Source organism: Betta splendens, chromosome 8, assembly GCF_900634795.4.
Source record: "Betta splendens chromosome 8, fBetSpl5.4, whole genome shotgun sequence".
In the NCBI taxonomy this organism is placed as follows: Eukaryota; Metazoa; Chordata; class Actinopteri; order Anabantiformes; family Osphronemidae; genus Betta; species Betta splendens.
Window position 1 is genome coordinate 366422 of NC_040888.2, and position 24359 is coordinate 390780.

The following is a 24359-nucleotide window of genomic DNA, read 5'->3' on the forward strand; positions in this document are numbered from 1 at the left end:
TTCACAACCGAACCTATGGTAAACGAGATGCTTTGCTTTGGGTTACCTAAGGGCTGCAGTAAAACTCTGGAAGGTTCGGGAATAACAACAAAACCCATAGCCAAGAGAATTTTAATATCGTGGTGAGGGCATAGAAACAATGCATTCATGCTTTCCTACTGGCTAATTTCTATTTTCTGTACTGCACTGAACTACCTCCAAGTAAAGAAAAACTATTGCGCGTTACCCAACAACCACACTGACTTAAACGCCTCACAGGAAGAAGGCTGCAGATCCGCACTGAGGTCAAGGAGCTTCTCCATCCTTTGGTAATGTTCAGGTTCAGACTGTTTATGGCACGAAACACACACACAAGCTTCTTAAGCCCAGTGTAAGAATGTGTGCATGAACAGTATAGTGTATGGACTCTGTATGTCTTGCATCCCACCAATATTGATTTAACAAAGCAATTACTTCAGACAATGCAGTGGCTCCTGTAGTGTAAGAAGTGAACCACTGCAGTGAGTCAGGTCTGTTGTTACCTGCAGCAGCTACTACTAGAGGAGTCTGACAGGTTACTACTATGTTTGTGCTACTGGCTTGATATGATGTTACATTTGCTTGATTTCTCGGTTGAATGCCGTTGCTCAACTGGGGGGGGGGGGGGGGGGTACTTAATTTTAATTCTCCGGATAACGATGTACTTGATGTAGTAGTAACAGGAAATCAAGCAAGCACTCCAGATGCTGCATTGTGACCGAGGAAATCTTTCTAAACCTCAATGATAATCAACTTCTTAGGTTTCACAGGAACATTACACCTGGGGTCAGTTCTGCAGATGTAGTAAATATGACACAAAAACACAGCATAAAAACAAACCCATTGCTTATTTATTAATCATTTTACAGTAGTCACTCATAAGTAGCTGCCTTGAGTTGGTCTTTTTGTCTCTTCAGTATTTGTTCCAACATCTTCCTCATCTTTCCCCAGCAACACAACAAAGTGTCCTGGACAAAATATAAAAAGAACCAAAAAGAAATCCCTAATAAAATGCCCCCTTTCACAGCAGAGCCTACATTTGGCAACAGGTGAAGATGATGATGATTCAGTGCATATAAAAAAAGAGAGAGATATGTCAGGTTATCTGATTGGATAAGAGCTTTCTAGATTCAGGATTACTGTCCAATCTGGTTCAGGATCTCCTCACATGTTTGTAGGTTTGAAGCACTATTAACAGCACAATCCCTCTCACACAAAATAAAAAACAAATAGACCACAAAAAAAAGCAGAAAACCGGACCCATTCAGAATAAAACAATGTAAAACAGTGATCTGGTGATTTTATGGCACAGCAACTTAAACATTATTCACTAATACTTTTGATGTCATGGCCAGCAGCAGTTCTGGAACATCAAGCACACTGGCCGATGAAGGTGATGCCGCACGGACGCATTATCTCGGCTGTAGAGTCAGCATGGACGGTTCAGGAGACTCCTCGTGGACTGTTCTCCTGCCCATCCTCACACTGAAGGGAACCAACATGTTCTCAGACAGTTTTTTGCTTTCTCCCCATGTTTCAGCAGCTTTAGCCTAGAAGTCAGGCCAGCTGCAAAGCCAGGTAATGCAACATGAACCAAACAAAACACTTTGACCCATCAGACCAATAGGTTTCTATAACTGTAGAATTTTTACAGTTTGACTGTCATGCGTCTGGTCAGTTGATTCAACGTGTACATTTCAAAATATAGAAATACAAAATAAAATGTAAGAACATGTTTGGATCCCCCCCCCCAACCCTCAGTGCTGCCATCTGCAACAGACAGCCAAGTTCAAACCAAGCAAAAATAAACATCACAGCTAGAGACCATGTGGCTTCACCTTCCACAACATCCCAGTGTCATTTATGAAACATCCATTCATTCTGGACACATTTGTTATAATAATTACCCTGACAGACTAAAGTCTAAATTTGGCAGATAGACTTACATAAATGAAGCCTCTGACGCTACAGGAGCCCAGTCCAGCCAGAAAAGACAGCAACAGATGGGAAGTCATCAATTAAAACCAAGAGATTATGGCACAGTAAGTCCAAAGCACAGCTCTCTAATCACACAGTTTCACCTTTGTTAACTTTGTGTTTGAATATTTCTGAATAACAGAGTATGGAATCTGCAAGAAACAAAGTCAAAATGAGTCAGACTTATAGATCCATCTATTAACGAAACCACTTTTCCATGATTTAGATTTGAAATAAGTTAATGAAGTAGGAAAGTACGCTGACGAATCAAGGCGACCAAGTGGGGAATCCGATAAAAGTCACGATGATTCAATAACCTAAAACAAGAAGTCAAAACTCAACAAATTTGAACAAAGCATCTGGACAACAAAATCATGTGAACAACAAACAACTAAGAGCTGTTAAGTCAACACTGGGTCAGGACCTAGTGTATCTGATGTTAAGAACCAGTACCATGTAGGATGAGACAGAAAATCTAAACATTCTGACTTAGTTTCTCATTATATTAACTTTCATGGCAGAATCAGGCTCCAGTAGGAAACAATGCTGCAAACAGAACAAAAGGAAATCAAACAAAGATGAAACAATAAATTAACATCTGGTTAATTAAGGAAGAAAAATACTCCTGAGAAATATATGATCCGTCACTTCTGTGATGAACACAGGCACACGGATGATGGAAAAAGATGATTGGCTGAGGCGAACGTTGAAGACGTTGAGGTTCGAATTCACCCAGCGCTGACGGGGGAACATGAAGGAAAGGACCTGGAACCCGAAGCCTTCACCTGCGGCTCTGCCCAGGTGTGAAGGAGTCGTCTCTGATCTGAAGGAACAGTTTCAGCCGCAGACGGGAACACGCAGCCTAGCTCGGCACAAAGACTGGGAGCAGGCACGCGTACGTCAGAGATTTACATGCCGGGTTACTGAACAGAGGTGGCGACAGTATGAAGATGGAAGAGGAGTGTGGACACATTCGTAGAGCTGGAGCTTTACTCACTCCCTGTTCAGTCAGGCCTATGGACTAACAGTGTGACAGGTCCCCAGTCAAAGGGTGGAGACAGACAGAAAAGAAGCCTCATCTGAGTGACGTCAGTGTCTTTAGCTGGCTTCATCAGAGCAGCGGCAACATTCCTACAACTCCAGAGTCTAAATATTGTCTGCCTTCCGTTGAGCGTCGCCATTTTCACTTGCTTCTTGTTGAGCAGATGATGAGTGGTCAGAGGGTGGAAGGAAGGACAGAAGAAATGATAGAAGCTAAGGAGTGTGTTCCAGGAAGGGACCATTTACATTAAACTACATATATACACACACACGCACACGCACACACGCACACGCACACACACCAAATATGTACATGCTCAGGGCTTCTATGTTTGTTAACTATTACCAACGTTTTCCAGCCTATGTCTCTGCTCAACGTCCTCTTTCTTTCCAACATTGGGAGGAATGTGCCGAGCGCCTCGTCCTCACCTGTCTGTAGTGTAATGTGTTGAGAGGTGGCGCTTGCAGGCAATTTGGACCAAGTATCACAGGTGGAACCAGACTTTAGCTGTTCTTTAGCAGAGTTCTGTCTTCAGGAGGGCATGAGGAGGAAGAGGATGAAGCAGCAACCGAGCAGGTGGTAGTGGTGGCAGAGGAAAGGGGTATGGAGGTGGTGGAGGTGTGGGAGGGGAAGGAGAGCAGCTGTCCGGTCTCAGAGGAAAGGAGAGAGCACGAGCGCAGGTCAACCGTCTGGAGGGAGGAGCAGCGTCGCAGCAGAGACACGCACTGCTCCGTCACCTTAGCACAGCCTGAAACATACGGGCACAGCAGGGTCACACACACACACACACACACACACACACACACACAGGACAGAACACGTTCTCGTGTGTAGACAATGGCAGTTCTAGGCTAAAAGAGCTTTTCCAACTGAATTTAAAGGTTCAAAAATATTGAAACATGAATGGGTTTTGTTTGTAGGTTTGTATAAAGAATTAAACTACACTGCTCAAAACAAAGGGAACACACAACACCACAACATAAGTGCAAGTCAATCACGCTTGTGTAAAATCAAACTGCCCACTTAGGAAGCAACACTGACAATCAGTTTCACATGCTGTTGTGCAAACGGAATAGACAACAGGTGGAAATTGTAGGCAATTAGCAAGACACCCCCGATAAAGGAGTGGTTCTGCGGGTGGTGACCACAGACCCCTTCTCAGTTCCTATGCTTTGTGGCTGATGTTTTAGTCACTTTTGAATGCTGGTGGTGCTTTCACTCTAGTGGTAGCATGAGACGTAGTCTACAACCCACACAAGTGGCTCAGGTAGTGCAGCTCATCCAGGTTGGTGCATCAATGACCTGTGGCAAGAAGGTTTGCTGTGTCTGTCAGCGTAGTGTCCAGAGCATGGAGGTGCTACGAGGAGACAGGCCAGTACATTCGGAGTCTTGGAGAAAGGCCATAGGAGGGCAACAATCCAGCAGCAGGACCACTACCTCCGCCTTTGTGCAATGAGGAACAGGAGGAGCACTTCCAGAGCCCTGCAAAATGACCTCAGCAGGCCACAAACCTGCACCAAGATTGGCAAATTCACCACTGGCATCCTGTGCTCTTCACAGACAAAAGGCTGGTTCACACTGAGCACGTGGCAGATGTGACAGAGTCTGGAGAACGTTCTGCTACCTGCAACATCCTCCAGTATGACCAGTTTGGCAGTGGGTCAGTAATGGTGTGGGATGGCATTTCTTTGGAGGGCTTCCATGTGCTCATCAGAGGCAGCCTGACTGCCATTACGTAACAAGATTAGATCCTCAGACCCCTTGTAATACCATATGCCACTGTGGTTGGCCTTGGGTTCCTCCTAAGGCAACGCAATGCTGGACCTCATATGGCTGGAGTGTGTCAGCAGTTCCTGCAAGACGAAGGCATTGATGCTATGGACTGGTCCGCCCGTTTCTCAGCCCTGATTCCAGTTGAGCACATGTGGGACATCATGTCTCACTCCTTCCATCAGCGTCATGTTGCACTACAGACTGAAGGATGCTTTAGGTCTGAGAGGAGATCCAGCAGCAGACCGTCCATCACCTCATCAATAGTATGTCCAGACGTTGTAGGGAGGTCATACAGGCACATGGAGGCCACACACACCACTGAGCCTCATTCGGTTTGTTTTAAAAAGGACATTACAAAGTTGGATCATTCTGTAGTGTTTTACCACTTCTATTTTGTGTGTGTGACTCCAAATCCAGACCTCCGTGGGCTAATAAATTTGATTTCCTTTGATAATGTTTTGTGATTTTGTTGCCAGCACATTCAACTATGAAAACAACAAAGTATTTAAAAAGAATATTTCATTCATTCAGATCTAGGATTTGTTATTTTAGTGTTCCCTTTTTTCTTCGAGCAGTGTATAATCAGTAGCAGACTCACCCCCCAGGATTAAGGACTTTGCATTTACCTGCCAGGTTGATGTGGGTGAGGGCCTCTCTCAGGGGGGAGACAGGGGAAGTAAGTGTGTGCACTGTCTGGTCCGTGATGTTCCCGCAGTGACTTAGGTCCAACGCAGTAAGGTGAGGAACGTAGCGCACTAGCAAACGGGATGACGCATCTGTCAGGTCCAGACCGGCCAACCGCAGCTCTGATATGTTCTGGAAACGCCCCACTTTGGTTTCACCATGAGCTTATTGGTCAGACAGACAGGAAACACAATCATCAACTCTAAAGTATTACCTCCAATCAGACATAACAGGTTGGCGTGTTTAGTCAGAAATCAGTTTATTCCTCATTCAGACAGATCATTCTGCCCTCTCACCTGTCCTGGTGTCTGGCGGGGGGGCCAACAGCTCCCTCAGGTGCGAGTCTTTAAGGTCCTCTACTCTGCTGACATCCAGCAACTTCAAACAGGGACAGACGGCCTGACACAAAGCAGAGACCGCCAGCCACGGGCAACCGGATACATTCAACTCCAACAGACCTGAAACCAAACATGAAGCTTTGGTAAATGTACAGGTTCGGTCCTGCGTTGTGAAGATCGGGGGAATGGTGGATGGGTTGGACTGATGAGTCAAGAATAGCCCCACATCCATCTTCAGCCAGACCATGCAAACACAGTTTCTTACCTGGCAGGCGGTTGATTAGCCACATTAACTGCTTCTTAGATATGTTGGTGAATCCTAGGTTGAGGGAAACAGGCTGCCGGCGGATGATACCACTCAGCATCGGAGGTGTGATGGAGCGCTGCCGGCTGAGATCAATCCGAGTCCACAACCGTTTATCACAACACCTGATGATGAACAGACGCAACCGAGAGTTTGTCTTTCACCAGTGAAAACATGTTAAAAGCAGGTGAAAGTCTGCACAGCTCCTCGCTTTTAGAGACTTCACTTTAAAATGTTTTCTAAAACAGTGTCAGAAACAGACCACAGATCAGTGAAGACAGTTACTTCCAGCCACCTGTTACAAGTGCTTCAAAGTGTGACATTCGCAGTAGCCCTGGTGAAAATGGACGATGGCTAAACTCACCAGCGGCTCCAAGTGCGGCACACCCTCATGCAGACACACAGCTCACGGTGGCTCAAGTAGGTGAAGACTCTAAGCCACACGTCACGGGTCATGATATGGGAGGATCCACAGTCGAGAGGCAGACAGCTGGGTTCAGGACAGGCAGGCGGGGGGCGCACCAGGTGTCTCTCCATCTGAACGGGTCGGGGGGGCGAGGGTACAGCCGGAGGGCTGCGTTTCATCATTTGAGAACGGGGAGCAAGACGAGATGGCTGCGAGCACGGAGATGCCGCCATTGCGGACATCATCAGTCCAGCTCCTCCCGGACCTGCGCCCCCTCCCCCATTTGAAGTGGGGAGGGACGAGTTAGACAAGGAGCTGTTGTTCCTGGATGCTGGGTTCTTTGTGTTGCTACGGATCTTGTTGCCACGATTTCCGCTGCTTTTGGTCACTCCCCCACTGTGTCTATGATTGGTCAGTACACCACTGGCATTCTCCTTCTCGCCTCCAACCCCCCCACGTGTCCGTCCATTGCGTGCATCCTGCCCATTGCTGCGCTGCTTCGGCATGAAGCTGTCGTGTTGTGAGGACGAGGTCATCTGATTAGAGGAGAGGGGGGACGGGGGAGGGAGGGAGGCTGAATTTTTCCTGGTCCTCTCCGATGTGGGGGTGTCCTCATCTTCTCCATCCAGCAACCCTTTCCGTCCTCGTTGAGGCAAAGCTCCCTCTCCTCCCCCTCTCCGCTGTGGCTTGTCAGCCCCTCCTTGGTCCTCCTCCCGCTCCTCATCCTCTCCTCTACCTCCCTCTCCTTCCGACTCCTCACTGGCACTGAAGCCCAGCTCAGCCAGACGTCGCTCTCGCTCTCGCTCCCTCTCCCTCTCGCTGCGACTCCTCTCTCTCTCTGCCCGCCCGCCGCTACTGCCATGAACAACAGGAGGAGGCGGGACAGGAGAGGAGGGTGAGGGTGAGGGTGAGGAGCCTTCTACCCCCTGCTCCCCCCTCAAGGAGTCGTCAGAGTCGGACTCTGAGTCTGACTCTGAGCTGGAGGACGACGACGACGAGGAGTCTGGCCGACGCTCTAGCAGACACATCCTCTTAAAGCGCTCCAGTTTCTCCCTGTGATGGGAGCGCTGGTCTGCACTCGCTGTCCCTCCTGTGCCTCCTCCAGGCTGAGAAGAGGTGGAGGAGCCCTGTAATCCTCCTGCACCTCCTCCTGATGAGGCAGGACCGTTCGACTCCACCACCTCCTGTTTGGGTTTCTGAGAAAGAACAAAGAGGGCGTTAGCAGCAATGTAATGTGTGTGTGTGTGTGTGTGTGTGTGTGTGTGTGTGTGTGTGTGTGTGTGTGTGTGTATATGCGCCACATATATGTGGCAATAACAAGCGATAGCAACATCAGGAAAAAGGAACATGAGAAACTAGAGAAATACCAAGGGCTCAGAGAGTAACTGGAGAAGGCTTGGAAGTTGAAGGCCACAGTGGTGCCTGTGGTGATCGGAGCACTTGGGGCAGTGACCCCCAAACTGGAGGAGTGGCTACAACAGATCCCTGGAAAAAAATCCGAAATCTCAGTCCAGAAAAGTGCAGTCCTAGGAACAGCAAGGATACTGCGCAGAACCCTCAAGCTCCCTGGCCTCTGGTAGAGGACCCGAGCTTGGAAAGTGGATGAGACCACCCGCGGAGGGTGAGAGTAGAGTGTATATATATATATATATATATATATATATATATATATATATATATATATATATATATATATATATATATATATATATATAGAGAGAGAGAGAGAGAGAGAGAGAGAGAGAGAGAGAGAGAGAGAGAGAGAGAGAGAGAGAGAGAGAGAAAGAGGCAAGGTAATCCATATAAATAACTCCCTTCTATCTATCTATCTATCTATCTATCTATCTATCTATCTATCTATCTATCTATCTATCTGTGCTACTGGAACAAGAAAGAAATGGCTAAGATGCGAGAACAGAGAACTGTTGGAATGCTACTACTCAAGTAACCCTAGTCAGAGGGGTTACATGAAAAGAATGTGTGGCGAATGGGAACGGAGAAACCCACATTCAAGACTGACTGCGAAGCAACTAGTAGCTCAGTGTTCCAACATCCACAAACGGCAACTGCTATCACAACTTGAGATTGACGAGATACAACACAAATGCTACGGCAAGGTGGAGCCAGGACGCCAGGTCAGAGGGGAGGTTTCACCATCACCCCAACCAAAAATTGGGTACGAAGCCCCAATGAGCACAGATACGCTGAGAGAGGCAGCGACTGACCTGAAAGATAAGATCATGGCGAGATTAAACAGGCAACCCCGAACCCCACTACAACGGCTAAGTGAAGTACCATCAGAAAGTCTCATGGAAGATGTGAATGCAGCATTGAGAGTAATCCCTACCACAACAATCACAGAAACCAATGAGCTGATATACGCTTCAGCATCAGTGATCCTAGAGGTGCTTGGCTATAAGAGCAACCATGGGAGCCATGAGAAACAATACCCACCATGGAAACGAAGGTTGGAGGCAAAAATAAAGGCAGCTCGGAAGGAAGTGAGCCAAATGACAGAGGCCCAGAGAGGTGCAATGAAAAGACCGATGCCCAAGAGGTACAGCCAGATGACCATACCTGAAGCACTCGAAACTGCCAAGCAAAGGCTACAAGCCTTGGCCAGCCGCCTAAAGAGATACAACAGAGACAACGAAGCCAGACAAATAAACCGGCTGTTCGCAACACAACCTGCGAAAGTGTACTCTCAATGGCAGGGTAATAACAGCAGAGCAGACCCACCAAGGCTGGAAACTGAACAGTACTGGAAAGGTATATGGGAAAGGGAGGCGTCACACAACAGCGATGCACAGTGGCTGGTGGATCTGAGGGAAGACCACAGCAACCTCCCGGAACAGAATCCAGTGACTATCACAGTGGCAGACATCCAACAAAGAGTCTCAGGTATGAAAAACTGGACAGCACCTGGCCCTGACATGATCCACGCCTACTGGCTAAAGAAGCTCACTGCAATCCATGAGCGCCTGGCAGCACAAATGAACCAGCTGCTAAGGGATGGGACTCACCCTGAATGGCTAACCGAAGGGCGAATGATCCTGATAATGAAGGATCCCTCAAAGGGTACAGTCCCATCCAACTACCGGCCAATAACCTGTCTCTCCACAACATGGAAGCTCATGTCAGGCATCATCGCAGCTAAAATAAGTGGGCACATGGGTCAATACATGAGCGAAGCACAGAAGGGCATTGGTAAGGACACCAGAGGAGCCAAACACCAACTCCTGGTTGACAGAACAGTCGCCCAAGACTGCAGAGTGCGACACACCAACCTGTGCACAGCCTGGATCGACTACAAGAAAGCCTATGACTCAATGCCACACACATGGATCACTGAATGCTTGGAGCTGTAGAACATCAACAGAACTCTAAGGGCCTTCATTGCAAACTCGATGAGGTTGTGGAGAACCACCCTTGAAGCCAATGGGAAGCCACTTGCCCAAGTATCCATCAAATGTGGCATATACCAAGGAGATGCACTGTCCCCACTGCTGTTCTGCATAGGTCTGAACCCCCTCAGCCAAATAATAAACAAGACTGGCTATGGACACCGACTCCGGAACGGGGCCACCATAAGTCACCTCCTCTACATGGATGACATCAAGCTGTACGCCAAGAGTGAGCGAGACATCGACTCGCTGATCCACACCACCAGGATCTACAGCTCGGACATCGGGATGTCATTCGGGCTCGAGAAATGTGGGAGGATGGTGACAAAGAGAGGCAAGGTAATCCACACAGAAGGGGTCTCACTCCCAGAAGGAACAATAGCAGACATTGAGGACAATTACAAGTACCTTGGAATACCACAGGCAAACGGCAACCTTGAACAGGCAACAAGGAATGCGGTAACAGCCAAATACTTCCAACGAGTAAGGCAAGTCCTAAGAAGCCAGCTCAATGGCAAGAACAAATGCCAGGCAATAAACAGCTACGCCCTGCTAGTGATCAGATACCCTGCAGGAATAATAAGGTGGCCAAAGGAAGAGATACAGACCACAGATGTTAAGACACGAAAGCTCCTCACCATGCATGGAGGGTTCCACCCCAAATCCAGCACCCTGAGACTGTACGCTAGCCGCAAGGAAGGAGGCCGAGGACTAGTGAGCGTGAGAGCCACTATCCAGGATGAAACATCCAAGATCCATAAGTACATCAAGGATAAGGCCCCGACAGATGACGTGCTGAGTGAATGTCTCAGGCAGTGGAGAACAAAGGATGAGATGCTGGAAGAGGGACCATCATGGGAGGACAAGCCCTTACACGGGATGTACCACCGGAACATAACTGAAGTGGCTGATCTCAACAAATCCTACCAATGGCTTGAAAGGGCTGGGCTGAAGGACAGCACAGAGACACTAATCCTGGCTGCACAGGAGCAGGCCCTGAGCACCAGAGCCATAGAGGCCCAGATCTACCACACCAGACAAGACCCAAGGTGTAGACTGTGCAAAGAGGCCCCTGAGACGGTCCAGCACATAACTGCAGGATGTAAGATGCTGGCAGGGAAAGCATACATGGAACGCCATAACCAAGTGGCTGGCATAGTATACAGGAACATCTGCGCAGAGTATGGACTGGAAACCCCAAGGTCAAAGTGGGAAACACCTCCCAAGGTGGTAGAGAACGAGCGAGCCAAGATCCCGTGGGACTTCCAGATACAGACAGACAGAATGGTAATGGCGAACCAACCAGACATTGTGGTGGTGGACAAAGAGCAGAGGAAAGCCGTAGTGGTGGATGTGGCAATACCAAGCGATGGCAACATCAGGAAAAAGGAACATGAGAAACTAGAGAAATACCAAGGGCTCAGAGAAGAACTGGAGAAGGCTTGGAAGGTGAAGGCCACAGTGGTGCCTGTGGTGATCGGAGCACTGGGGGCTGTGACCCCCAAACTGGAGGAGTGGCTACGACAGATCCCTGAAAAAACATCCGAAATCTCAGTCCAGAAAAGTGCAGTCCTAGGAACAGCAAGGATACTGCGCAGAACCCTCAAGCTCCCTGGCCTCTGGTAGAGGACCCGAGCTTGGAAAGTGGATGAGACCACCCGCGGAGGGTGAGAATAGAGTGTATATATATCTATCTATCTATCTATCTATCTATATCTATATCTATATCTATATCTATATCTATATATATATATATATATATATATATATATATATATATATATATATATATATATATATATATATATCTATATATATATATATATATATATATATATATATACATACACACACACACGTATGTGTATATGTGTGTATGTGTGTACACGACTTAATGAAGCTTTCTTACTTTCTTGAGACGTTTTTCATGGCCCCCTTTCATCTAGAGAGAAACAGAAAAGATGCTCAGTTAATTAGGCAGGGCATCATTTCTCGTCATGCTACAGTTTGTGGAGCTTTTCACCGTTTCATCGTTATTTAGCTTTTAAAATGATCCTTCACCTTTTGGTTTTCGCTGTGTTGTTGACATGGACATCTTTGGAGAGCATTTTATGTTTGTGTAAATGTTAAACAAAATTTTTGAATTTTTAGAAGAGAGGAACAAATTCCCTCCAACCTGCTTATTTTGATGGCAAACAAGAAAACCTCAGCTGGATGTTATTTAATGGACACATTAACAAGCTCTTAAAAACAAGAGCCCCCATGCTTCTGACACATGTCCAAACACTGCTGGACGGTGACACCACTCTACTTGTGTCCTAGTAAATGGGGTACACAGTCACCTTCTTTTTGGCCCCACTGTCCTGAGGCAGGTCCTTCTCCTTCTTCCTCTTGTGCCCCCCCTCTGTCCTCCCCCCATCATCAAGGGACGGAGGAGCTTTCTTCTTAGGGGGAGGGTCATCTGTGAGCTTCCAGCGGCCCACTGCCCCGTTGTCCATCCTGCGCTTCCCCGAACCGTCGGCCTGGTCCTGGAACAGGTTCAGTACATTTAATCTCAACAATTCAAATATAAAGTCATGAGATGAGTTTTATATCACAGGACCAATCATCTTCAAACAATGTCAATAGATATTTTGATATCATACCATTTTATAAAATTATTTGTGAATTAAAGGAATACTTCACCAATTTTGAATAAGGGTTCACCAAAACATGTCACGTAGTATTTAAGAATGAAGATACTCTCACAACATCTACGCAGAGAAATTATGATTTATTCCCCTGCATAAAGTCGCCATGGCAGCTGAAGATGACAAAACACATCATTCTCATTTGCCCTAACAACTTTCCGTGGGTTCAGTCTGATATTCGTGGTTACTTGTATGGGCCAGAGTTCAGCACAGGTGAGTTACACTGTATGGAGGAGAACGAGGCTTCCTGCAAGGAGCCGGCAGCGCGCAGAGTGGCAGACCCGGCGTCCAGCAGCAGAGAGCATCCGGAATCAGCAGCTGAAAGTCGAGCCTGCAGCAGAGATCCTCGCATCGTGTCTCTGCCCCGCACGCCAAAAACACGCTGTAATAAATTTACCACTGCTACCATTTCTCTTGGATAAAGTTGTGAATTCTACTGCTGACAGGGGAACATGTGTGTAATGGATCATTAGTTTTGTGCTGCATGTAAACAGAGCAGCAGACCAAACTAGCTTCAGGGTGCCAAGGACAAACCCGACAAAAAACAGCCAGGACAGAACAGTGAAATGAGCACTGAGTAATGTATTCCATTCCGTTTATTGTTTTAGCGTGTGGTGTGAAGTTTCAGTAAAGTTATGAGCTGCTGCTTCTCGTGTTCTGGACTGCATGGAGTAGCGCGAGCTTACGCTGCTAATGTTAGCTTGCGCATTAGTTTTGAGTGGCTGGCAGCAACTCTGATACTAATTCAATAATTAATTTTATCCTTTTGTAGTTAATATCGGACAGTCGTGTATCGTCACAGAGAAGGGACAATCGTCTTGTTTTTCCAGCCACTAACAGCAGATTAAGAAAAGGAAAGGGTTTTGTCTGAATGAAGAATCTGTGGCTTTCTAACAACTGTGCTTTGATTCAAAATAAAAGGCTGCTAAACTACTTAGAAACAATGTCTTTATTAAAATTATTATATTTTAATATTGTCCCAATGTTTGTCTGTAAACCAAAGGAGTAACACACCGCGCAAGATCAGGTAGGTCCAATCACTGCAACTTGGGAGATTCGTCAGACTGCAACGCATTCTATGTGTTGTAGGATATGACCATTTTCAACTACAACACACAATACTGCAGTGTTTTCCTGTTTTCTGTTTTCTCTTTCTCCCAATTTTCATAACAATTTGCTCTTGAGGGGTGAAGTATCCCTTTAATGTTGAGAATTTTACTTCACCTGTTCACCTTTTCTCCTCTTTTGGCTTATGTCACAGATTGAAGCTGACCTTCTTATTTCGGAGCTACTTACTGAAGGACACTGGACTAAAACTTTACATCAACTTTACGTCAACTTTACATTAATGATGTATTATTTTCTCCCACCTTACTGGTTTTGCCCTCCTTGTGGCACTTCGGACATTCCCAGCAGTTTGGGATTTCGTCATTGATGATTCCTTCAGCTTTTCCCATCTATGAAGATAAAAACTGACTTAGCCCCAACAGTGTGTGTTCTTTGTACATTCCGATTCGAAACATGTAAAGCTGCTCCGACAACCAGTCTAGTCAGGGAGAGTGAAATATCTAAATCTTAAAGAATAATGAGCATAGTGAGCAGTTTCTAAATGAAGGATGTCTTGCCTGTGTGTTTTATTAGACAAACATACCTGCCCAGGTGGAGAGCCTGCTCACTGACCTTTAGACAGCTGGGGTGGATGATTTCATTACAGATGGTGCATTCCATCAGACAAAGGCTGAACTTCTCTTCCTCGGAGTCCACTGTGTCCTCCTTCCCCGCCTCCCCACATGCAAAACACACGGCTGTGTGAGGCAACACCGGCTGAGAGAGAGAAAGACAGAGACAGGAGAATCAACACCAGATGTCAGACAGAGGTGCATGTGCACGCACGCACACAGCAAATCCAACATAGTTATGGTTGGGATTGATGGGAGCTCAACAGGGGCCCAGCAGCTTGAGGCTCGCGTCAGTCCAACACGTTACTTCTCGGTTTTTCAATGGAACCATTACAAGGGGTTTCGCCACTGTCTGAACTCTGGAAGCCAATAGGGCTACACTGGGCACCTGTCCTGATGTTGCCTGAATAGATAGATGCAGTAATGAAAAATAAAGCGGATCTATTTCCATAACTTCTCTGTCTGTGTAAGCACCCAAATCACAACAAAAGCCTGGAGAGAGATAAACACGTTTGAAATCATTGTGTGGGTGATGGTGGTGCTGCCAAATGCAACAAGTAACACCAAAAAAGCTCCATGCATACAACCTTTTGCAGCTGGACAAACCTGATGCAACAGTGAGCAGGTGACTTCTGTGCTGCAATGCACAGATCCTCAGTTTACTAACTTTTAATCACATGGATCAGATCAGCTATAAACAAAACCGTGGTATCAGTTTTGATGCATCCTCCTGAGCTAAAAGGTGCCAGTTAGCTTCTTACATGTCAGACCATCTTGTGTATTTCCCAGAGGCGCAGAAAGGAATTCATCTCATATTGGCTACCTAACAACGTGAATATGCTAAGAAACCACCAAAGGGCATCTCTTCATTGCCACCCTCCTCCTGGTGTAAGGAGTAGAACATCACGGTCCCCTTGTCAAACCCTTCTCTTTTAACAAACTGCATCCATCCATCCCTCCCTCACTCACTTCCTTCCTTTCCTCCACTCTCATTTCACGCCTGCTTCCCTACCTCCTGTTTCTTCAACCCATCCTCCTCCTCCTCCACCTAAAAGCACAAATAAAAAAATAAATAACAAAAATAATATGAAGCACAGCAGATCCACTGCCTCAGTGTCTTAAAGCATCGCTGAAACCATGGTGATGGATCAAAGCCAACTCACAGCTCCAGCAACCATCTCTGGTTGCCATGGTAACCCAGCATCGTTGCCTGCTGGGCTCAAGCTATGTGAGGCTGCTATTTGAGGAATCGACACACAAAAGCATAAAATTCACACCTTCAGTATTTGAGGATGATCTGAGTGCATGTGTGGACACACTGCAGCATACGACCGGTGCTCTAAGGGGTTCAGGTGGTTATTTGTGAGGGTAAAAAGTTGGGTTTAGGGTTCAGGGCTGGACAGGGCATTATGACCGAATGACCTTACAGCTACAGAGACTTTAGTGTGACCTGTTAACGGGTCTAATAGGGAAAGAGGTCAGCAAGTTAACATCATCATTAGTAAAGCATGAATAGATACTTTGACTAAAAGATCTGTTAATGCTAATAGGCTGTGTTGTCACTCATACCTTGAGTGTGTGTGTGTGTGTGTGTGTGTGTGTGTGTGTGTGTGTGTGTGTGTGTGTGTGTGTGTGTGTGTGTGTGTGTGTGTGTGTGTGTGTGTGTGTGTGACCAGTTAGGCAGTAAGAAAATTCCCTCCAGTTGTTGATTGAGGGTTAAATCATGCCTACACCTGGTTGTGGAACCAGAGTTCTTCTAATCTAACCAGGTATCTACAAGTTCACATGCAGATGATGTCTGGATCAAAGCCTATTATTTTTTCTGACAGATGCCAATGCATTCCTCCTGTTGTCCTTATGTGTCTCCTCTTTAATCCTAGTAAGCGCTGATGCCAGGTGTAACGGCAGCTGGAGTCCCTGTGTGTGGCCTGGGACTCACCGCCGTGCACTGTCTCAGGAGGCAGGACTGCTTCATCCGGCCGGGCCCTCCGAACTTCTTCATGTCCTTACAGAAGTTGCACTCTCCACACTCTGTCCTCATGCAAGCCTGGCAGCGCCGGCACCGCGTCCGCCTGCGCCTCGCGCCCCCTCCCAGCGCCTTACTGCCCGACATCCCCGAACAAGTCAGCTGCAGAGAGACAGGGAAGCACAGGTGATCAGCATTGAACTATGACGAATGTATAGTAACCGATAAAAGGTCAGAGATCCATCAAAAGCTTTGAACTTCCTGTTTTGACACTTTTAAAAGCATTTTACACGTTTAAGTTTGTCAATCAGATTAATGTTTTGTTCATGTGATATGATGTGATATTTTAATGCAACACACTCATCTAAAAAAAATTTATAAATGTGACATTTTGGATTCTTACAGTTCCAGACAGACATATTCTCATTATTGGCACGTGAGTGCGGTAGATTACGGAGTCAGGGTCAGGTTTTACAAAAGCACAAACAATTGTCTTGGTAATAAATCCTTCTCCTTAGCATAAACAACTAATGTCTAACGCATGAATAAATGCTTAGAATGTCATCCTCCAATCTGTCTGCCATTATGGCTTCGTGCTAAGTAGAGGAGGTTCACTGTAGGTTCTGGTCTGTGAAACATCAGCAGCAGGAGCTGACACAGGCCCTAGAGCCAAGGCTCCATCATGATTTCCTGTAGGCTGTTGGATGTCCCCGGCCATCCTTTTGTGATACTGGAACAGTTGATCAAAGTAAAACCATTTAGAAGACGTTACTTTGGCGTTTTATTGATCCATGCATAATCAGCAGACAGCTAACATAGCACAGTCTACATTTTTATTTAATTTGATTTCGTTTGCATAAACAGACAGACAGAACTGAGCTCTCCTGTATTCAGGTCAAGAGCTACAGGATGGTCAACATTGCCCAGAGTGACAGATGACTTCAAACTTTTCTCACTGGCTTCATGAAGCGTGTGGTGTGGGAATACTGTCTGTGCTGCTGGGTCTGAGTCTGTAGCTGCAGTGTTTTGGTCGGGCAGAATGTGGGCTGAGTGGAGCGAATTTCTGCTCAGGCTCCCTGCACTTTTACCTAAGCTGCAGTTTGCAACTTTTCTTCACTAGGCTGAAACAGTGTGTTCTGGCCACACTGGCCAGACCAGGCAGCAGGATTAGGAGAAGAGCAAGAAGTAAAAGCTTCATCTTAGCTTGAGCTCTGGGATCTTCCCAAAAGCATCTATGTGCTTGTGTCATTCATGTTTTTTTTCTTTCAGCTTGTCTCCTTGTGTAAACAACAATCTTTGACTTGTCAAACAAAGTAGTGCATTAAAGTCCTGTTGCTTTCCTGGCTTTTTGGTATAATGAACTTGTGTTTTTAATACGTTCAAATTAACCTAGAGCATTTTAAACGCATTACTTTTCCTCAATCCAACAGTCGACGTTTACGTTGTGCCAATTTCAAACAGACTCAAACCTCAGGTGTCATTCGAGGAGCTGAACCCGTTTGATATTAAACACGTGAGCTTAGAAACTAGGCTTCAGAAAAAGGCTTCAAATCAGAATAGTTGCTGATTCATTTTGTCTATGAAGCACGGACTGCTGCACTCGTCGCTGCAGGTGTACTTTTAAAAACCTTTAAAAACATTTTGCTGGATGATTTAACTGAAATGTTTGACACTTCTTAAAGCCTGCAGAATCACGAAGATGCGCATCTGGTGCTGCTTGAAGACAACTGCTAACGGCTAACAGCTAGCGCGTCACAATAACCTAAATTTAATCACGAATGACAACAGAATAACTCCGCAAGCGTACATGAATCTCACCGGTGTTGTTATTTAAGTTGTCACATGTCTGTGATGACACAGCTTCCAGAACCACCTCCAAACTATGAGAAACGGTAACGTGACGGTAGCGTACATGCTAGCATGCTAGGTCGCTCTGCAGTACGCTTCCTCTTTCATTATTTCTCCGTTGAGCAAAGCAGTCAACTGGGTCGGTGTCGGTTCACCCAGACGTGCTTAACAGCGGTACCATAGGCACAAATCGATGGGTGCTCACCTCTTCGTATCAGGTCGCATGCTCCCGAGTCGCTCATTAGAAACAATATTAGCCAACAGTTAGCCAACGTTAGCTTGTGTGCAAAGCAGCTAGCCGTCCGCTTCCTTGTTCCTTTCTCCGCCAGGCTGCCGTTAGCTCCGGGCAGCTTCACTCGCGCCCCATGTTGGTGAGCTCCGGTGGTCCGGTTAGCTCCCGGGCTAACCTACAGGACCTGCTGTGGATCTAAATGTCTCCAATCAGGTCGATATTGACACAGTAAAGGGCGCAGTGAGTCGTGCCCATTCACTCCTCAGCACACTCTCTCTCCCCCCTCACCCAGTGTGAGAGTGCCTCTCTCTGCCCCTCAGCGCGTTACAACGTGTTCCTCTCCTCCTGTCCCCGCGGGGGCTTCACCTCCAACGCTCATTTACCTGAAGACCACGGCGCTTCACCAGCACTCGAGTCAAACGCTGCGCAGACCTTCGCATAAACACGAACAACATAACGAAGAGAAAAGAAAACGCGCAACTATTGTTCTGCGTGTCTATTGTGCGGTGGCGGCTACGAGGCTGTGCGTGATTGTAATAGTGTCCGTGGGGTTAGTCAGTCGGTCTCCGGGGTGATTACATCATACAGGTGACTACGGATAACGCGCCGCTAGGAACAGGTGCTAATAAAATAAATAAATACATTTAGCAATTCAAATACAGGCTGCGAAAATATGCATTCTCCGCCTCTACGTGTTATGTCACCAAACGTAAGGTATAGAACTGCATTCTGGGACTGGTAGTTTTCACTATAGCTCACCGGACAACGTTATAACATGGGAAATATTTAGTCGTTAAATGACATGTATACGGGGAAAAGTATGTGCTAAGTGAAACGTGTTGTCGTAGGCAGGTTATTACCCAGTCTATTTTGTTAGTTGTTATTTTGCCAACACGCTGCTCTACTACTTGCATAAAGGTATTAGGAATGATTAGAGGAATAACAATATTGGTGTTAACGCTAAAAGAGCTAAATGACTCTATTTTTAGGTAATGAACTTATTAACATTCAGTGCAAAGTCAAATAAAATTTGATATTTTCAGATAACATGGACCAAATTCTACTTTTGATAAGTAGTTGAAACTATGAGCGAATGGATTTTCATTTAAGCTATTTTATCCCAGCAGCAGTGGCGTTCACACAAAACAACCAGTGATATACTAAATAGGCTTAAAATAAGCCTAGGCTTAAAATAAGCATATTTATTATATTTGCTGTAGATTATTGCAGCAAATAAGTATGAAAAGACAACCTCTGCTACTTACGTGGCATTGTACGTTAAAATGTTCCAAACCAGCCAAACCTACAGATAATCAGCGCAATTAGGATCATTCTGTTGTGTGTAATGTGTAACAAATTCTGAAAGCCTCCCCTCCCCTCCCCGACCTCTCCTGCCAGCTAACAGGCTAGGCTAGCTGGTGGTTAGCATCTCTCCTCAGTGTAATTAGTTGAGACGCACCGGCTCCATCCACACTCCGGTGCTGTTAGGCTCTGATCTGACTCTTCTAAAATCCCAGCTCAGACACATACGCGCCCCACACCACAGGGACACGAAGTACAGTTACTCAGTTATAAAACAACTGAAGATGATTAAGCTTTTTTCCCTGAAGCAGCAGAAGAAAGACGAGGAATCTGCTGGAGGAAACAGAACAGGAACCGGGGGTAAAAAAGCCAGCGCGGCCCAGCTACGAATACAGAAAGGTAGGCTAGTTACCAACCCCAGCTCCCGGTCAGCTGGGTGACTAGTTACCAGTAGACCACAGACAGCACATCGGGCTACATGAAAACAGAGAATCACATCGGGGCATTACAATAATGTTTATTACATTAACTTACAAGGGCTAACGGCTAGCCTGCTAACCTTAGCCTGAGGTTAGCGCGGCTGCTAGCTTGTGCTATATTTGAAAACAAATCGCAGACATTGACAAGAATCAATTTAGGATGGAATGTTAGCACCCAGCTAACAACAACACTTAGCTGCCAACTAGTCATCGTCTAACAGCTTTTGTTAACCAGAGGATTTCTGAAGATACTTTCTAGCTAACGATAGGTAGCTTTTAACCAGCTAACCTGCTGTGTCAGCTCTCATTATAAATATGTAAAACCTAGTGAGGGCTGCCTGAGATAATAAACAGTTTATCAGGTACCCGCAGGTTCTGCTGGGTATTCTTTCACCCAGTGTGTTCGTTCATACGGACCAGGTCCAGATCAAGGGGGGCACACCTGTAATCACATGGGACAGGTAGACTTCAAAACCAAGCGGCAGTTAGGAATCATGTGAGGAACTGAGTCACGAAAAATGATTCGAGACTCTACTCTAGTTTCATACTAACAAGTACTTACTTTCAGGCCTTTAAAACGTGCGTGCCTCTACAAGTTAAATAAGTTTGAAGAGATTTTCTCTTGGTTTATTGACTAATCTATTAAAACATCCAGTAGGACACTGTAGAGCCAGGTTTAACATAAAACCAGTCTGTGTAACTGACACAGTGAGCACTTTAGCCTTATTAGACATAGACTGTTCAGGTTTCTGCTTGTTCAGCAGCTAATTTGTTTGTAATCTCTACTGTACAGATTTTAAGTGTCTTTCTCTTGGACGCAGAGACGGGAGGGTCAGAATTTAAATAATTTAATATGATAATGATAATGGATATGATAATCCAGACCATTATCACGATGACTAGACGACGGCAGAATCACGCCATGGTATTAAATCATCATTGCTTAACTACATTAATCAGGGTAGATCTTTAATCACACCTGGTTCTGTGTAGATGTGTGACATGTTATTTCTTCTATTCCAGACATCAATGAGTTGAACCTGCCAAAGACGTGCGAGATTAACTTTCCTGACGATGATGACCTGCTCAACTTCAGACTCATCATCTCACCAGACGAGGTGTGTGTTGTTAAGAGTTTGGTTGTGAAGAGTCACAAAATGATCTTTGTTATTGAAGAAAGAATTAAAGTTTAAAGTAGAATTGAAGCTATTTAGGCTAATATTGGTGCAGAGCATATTACCTGTACCGGTTAGACAATCACAAAACATCCAGAGCAGATCAGAAAACACAGGGAGCACTGCTGACACCTCAGGAATGTGTGTCAGGACATTTTTATCTGAAGAATGTGTTTATATCAGTAGTTCATTCGACAAAGTTGAAGATCTTACAGAACACAACGGGATAGAGTTGTAGAACAGCCAACAAAACCCACTGAGCAGCATCAAGAGACAGTGAAGCAGAACCTGCCTTCAGCAAAACCAGGCTCAGAAGTTGGATTCAGATTGAGCTGGAACCCTCTTCTAGCGCCAGAGGTCTGACGTACTGTGGGTTCCACACCATCCGACTGTTAACCTGCAAGACACTTATTATTATTTATGACATGTTTGGTTTGTTTTTTGGAGCAAATGACTGACTTTACCTTCTCATACGTGAAGGATTTTGTTGGTAAAAATTGTTTGTTTCTCTTTCAGGGTTTTTACAAAGGAGGAAAGTTTGTCTTCAGCTTTAAGGTGAGAATCTCCTAAACCAGTATCTTATAGACCATTGTTTAACTTCAGTAGAACAGAGTTTTGGGCAGATCCTCATGTAACAAAAACAGACGTGTTAATATATTATTAGATTTTATTCATTCATCCAGATTCAACGCTTCAAATCCTTAACATTAATGAAGGTTTTTCTTCTTTGAGTTGGAGTAGACTTGTCTTAACTAGTAGCTGTTGTGTTCCAGGTAGGACAGGGTTACCCACACGATCCCCCTAAAGTAAAGTGTGAGACGATGGTGTATCACCCCAACATCGACCTGGAAGGGAACGTCTGCCTAAATATCTTAAGGTTTGTGCAGTAATTTTACCTGCTTTATGCTGTAATAGTAATTTGTCAGTGATGTTGTTGAAGTTGCTCTGTGCTGCTCCACAGAGAGGACTGGAAGCCAGTGTTGACAATAAACTCCATCATCTACGGTCTACAGTATCTATTTCTAGTGAGTGCCACACTAATTTGCTGGAATTTATGACAAATAATATGTGGTGTAATGTGATGAATGAAACAGAGGTGTATCCTTCATACAGTACAGAGCATCAGAATCATGTTACATCATTAGGATATCACAAACGCATTTTGGGCATGACACGTTTCATACTGTTGTCGGTGGAAGTCAGCTGATGATCTGTGTTCACCTCGTTCCCCAACAGGAGCCAAACCCTGAGGATCCCCTGAACAAGGAGGCAGCGGAGGTGCTCCAGACAAACCGGCGGCTCTTCGAGCAGAACGTTCATCGCTCCCTGCGGGGAGGTTACGTGGGCGCCACCTACTTCGAGAGGTGTCTTAAATAACTCGGCGTCCCATCGTCCTCCCACCAACCCTCCCCTACCCTCCTGTCTTACCCTCCTTTAACCCCTCGTAACTCAGCCCTGCTCATTGGCAGAAGCTGCAGCAGCAGAAAGCAGCACATCCCAAGACGCTTTTCTGTTCTAAAACTAAAGAAGACAAAGACCCCCTCGTCTCCCACTCGTCCTTTTCCCTGTTTTACTTCTAAAATGCAGCATTCAACCGTTTACACAAGACGCTGAGACGACACACCAAACAGGACTCGAAAAGGCAGCAACAGTGGAACAGGAGGAAGATGACGATCATGATGGAGGTGATGGAGGACTGATGGTTGAGGGGCTGGGGGAGGCAGACAGGTGAAGGTGGTTTCAGTGGTTTGGTGAACGCCACAGTGATAAATGATAATAATGGTGATACACAGGATTTTTTAAGTTTGTAGCTTGCGTGTGACGCCTGATAATAGACAGGTGTTCAGAAGGACACGCCCCCTCCGCCTCAACCCGTTGGTCTAAACTCCCAACTACAAGACGCCGCTTTTGTCAAACTACACCACTGTTGTTTCACAGACAGAGGTGACAGAGGATCCTCAGAACCACACTCCACGCATCAGCAGCTGTGATAGAACGCCTGAGTCCAGCACCAAGGGGGGGGGGGGCAACTGAAATCCTTCGCCTTTCACTGGGGCGAGTATGGCCTTTAGTTTTCAAAAGCAGCAGCTCCACAGTCTGAGTAGATGGTGGAGGGAGGAGCCTGTTAGTGTTTGTTATGAAGCCTTATGATGTTTCTAACCGTGAAATCTTTATTTGAGGGTTTGATTCCATAGCTGTTGGTTGGGGAGTGAAAACACGGTGGACTTCTTGCAGATTGAGTCGTTTTAGCAATGGAGCTGAGCTGGTTTGGAGTCTGAACGTTCAGCATCACGCTGACGGCAGGGCGACACGTGAGGGGGCATCATTGTTTGTTCAAAGGAGTGAGGGCGGATGGGGGGTGGGTGCATCTGTTTTCATTTGGGGTGGGGGGGTCACAGAGGGGAGGGGTCTAGATGTTACGATTCTATTGTGTATATTGAAACCCCAGCTTCACATTGACTGCAATATGGTTTATGTTAAATAAAATATGAACTTGAATGATTCTAAGTACTGTGATGTCTGTTTCCTGTCTACTGCTGGAGTCATTTAACTGCCTGACCACAGATGGAGCTTCCTTTTCAGAGGTTTGTGGTGGTTAGATTAAAAATAAAACAATCACTGCAGGCTGAGCAAGTCAAGCTGACTTGAGGTCACCAAATGGGGTAAGAATGAGAAAAGTTTAAACCTTTAGCAGCACCGCAATAACAGTCAAGGTGATCCAGCCATTTAGGACCTTACACAACACAGGAGTTGCCACCGAGCAGCACCAGAAGGCAGTGGAGGCAGAAGGAACATCCAGCAGAACCAGGCTCAGGCCAGGAACCAAGAACTGCTCCCTGAAGGCACTGCTCAAGTGGAACCTGTAGAAAAGCCACCAGCTATCTATGCTTTACAAAAAGATAGTTTCGAGATCTGAGCTGCTCTGACATCTCCTTAAATCTCCAAATAGCATAATGTGATAAATACCTGCGGTGGTGAATTAAATCTACTCACGGTCGTACAGCAGTTTAAAACACGTCATGCGTTTCCGCTTGTCACCGC

At 45.9% G+C, this 24359-nt stretch overlaps 2 protein-coding genes across 3 annotated transcripts; one reads left to right on the top strand and one right to left on the bottom strand.

The window, feature by feature from the left end:
* Positions 1–847: 847 nt before the first annotated feature.
* On the bottom strand, positions 848–19183 carry zgc:158376 (uncharacterized protein LOC100101643 homolog). Its single transcript, XM_055510781.1, is given in 13 exon segments — positions 848–3686; positions 3688–3785; positions 5437–5658; positions 5791–5952; positions 6098–6261; positions 6501–7738; positions 11856–11888; positions 12289–12474; positions 14007–14093; positions 14317–14460; positions 15328–15363; positions 16255–16443; positions 18745–19183. Coding segments are annotated over 13 exon segments (2766 nt in total). The 5' UTR covers positions 18817–19183; the 3' UTR covers positions 848–3551.
* A 581-nt stretch (positions 19184–19764) lies between these two features.
* On the top strand, positions 19765–23829 carry ube2m (ubiquitin conjugating enzyme E2 M). Of its 2 annotated transcripts, XM_041071854.2 has the most exons (7): positions 20044–20062; positions 21166–21260; positions 21524–21674; positions 21834–21872; positions 22091–22194; positions 22279–22342; positions 22554–23829. In XM_041071854.2, the coding sequence occupies exons 2-7, from the start codon at positions 21217–21219 to the stop codon at positions 22692–22694; spliced, it is 543 nt and encodes a 180-aa protein (XP_040927788.1). In that variant the 5' UTR covers positions 20044–20062; positions 21166–21216; the 3' UTR covers positions 22695–23829. The 2 variants fall into 2 exon arrangements, with proteins under 2 accessions (XP_029014635.1, XP_040927788.1); XM_029158802.3 differs by lacking the exon at positions 21524–21674 and having other exon boundaries at positions 19765–20062.
* The last annotated feature ends 530 nt before the right edge of the window (positions 23830–24359 follow it).

Bases quoted from the DNA above. Each gene is read 5' to 3' on its own strand.
- ube2m (XM_029158802.3), top strand. From the start codon at position 19,948: ATGATTAAGCTTTTTTCCCTGAAGCAGCAGAAGAAAGACGAGGAATCT. The intron at 20,063-21,165 runs GTAGGCTAGTTA...CTTCTATTCCAG, and splicing joins CCAGCTACGAATACAGAAAG to ACATCAATGAGTTGAACCTG. The intron at 21,873-22,090 runs GTGAGAATCTCC...GTTGTGTTCCAG, and splicing joins AGTTTGTCTTCAGCTTTAAG to GTAGGACAGGGTTACCCACA.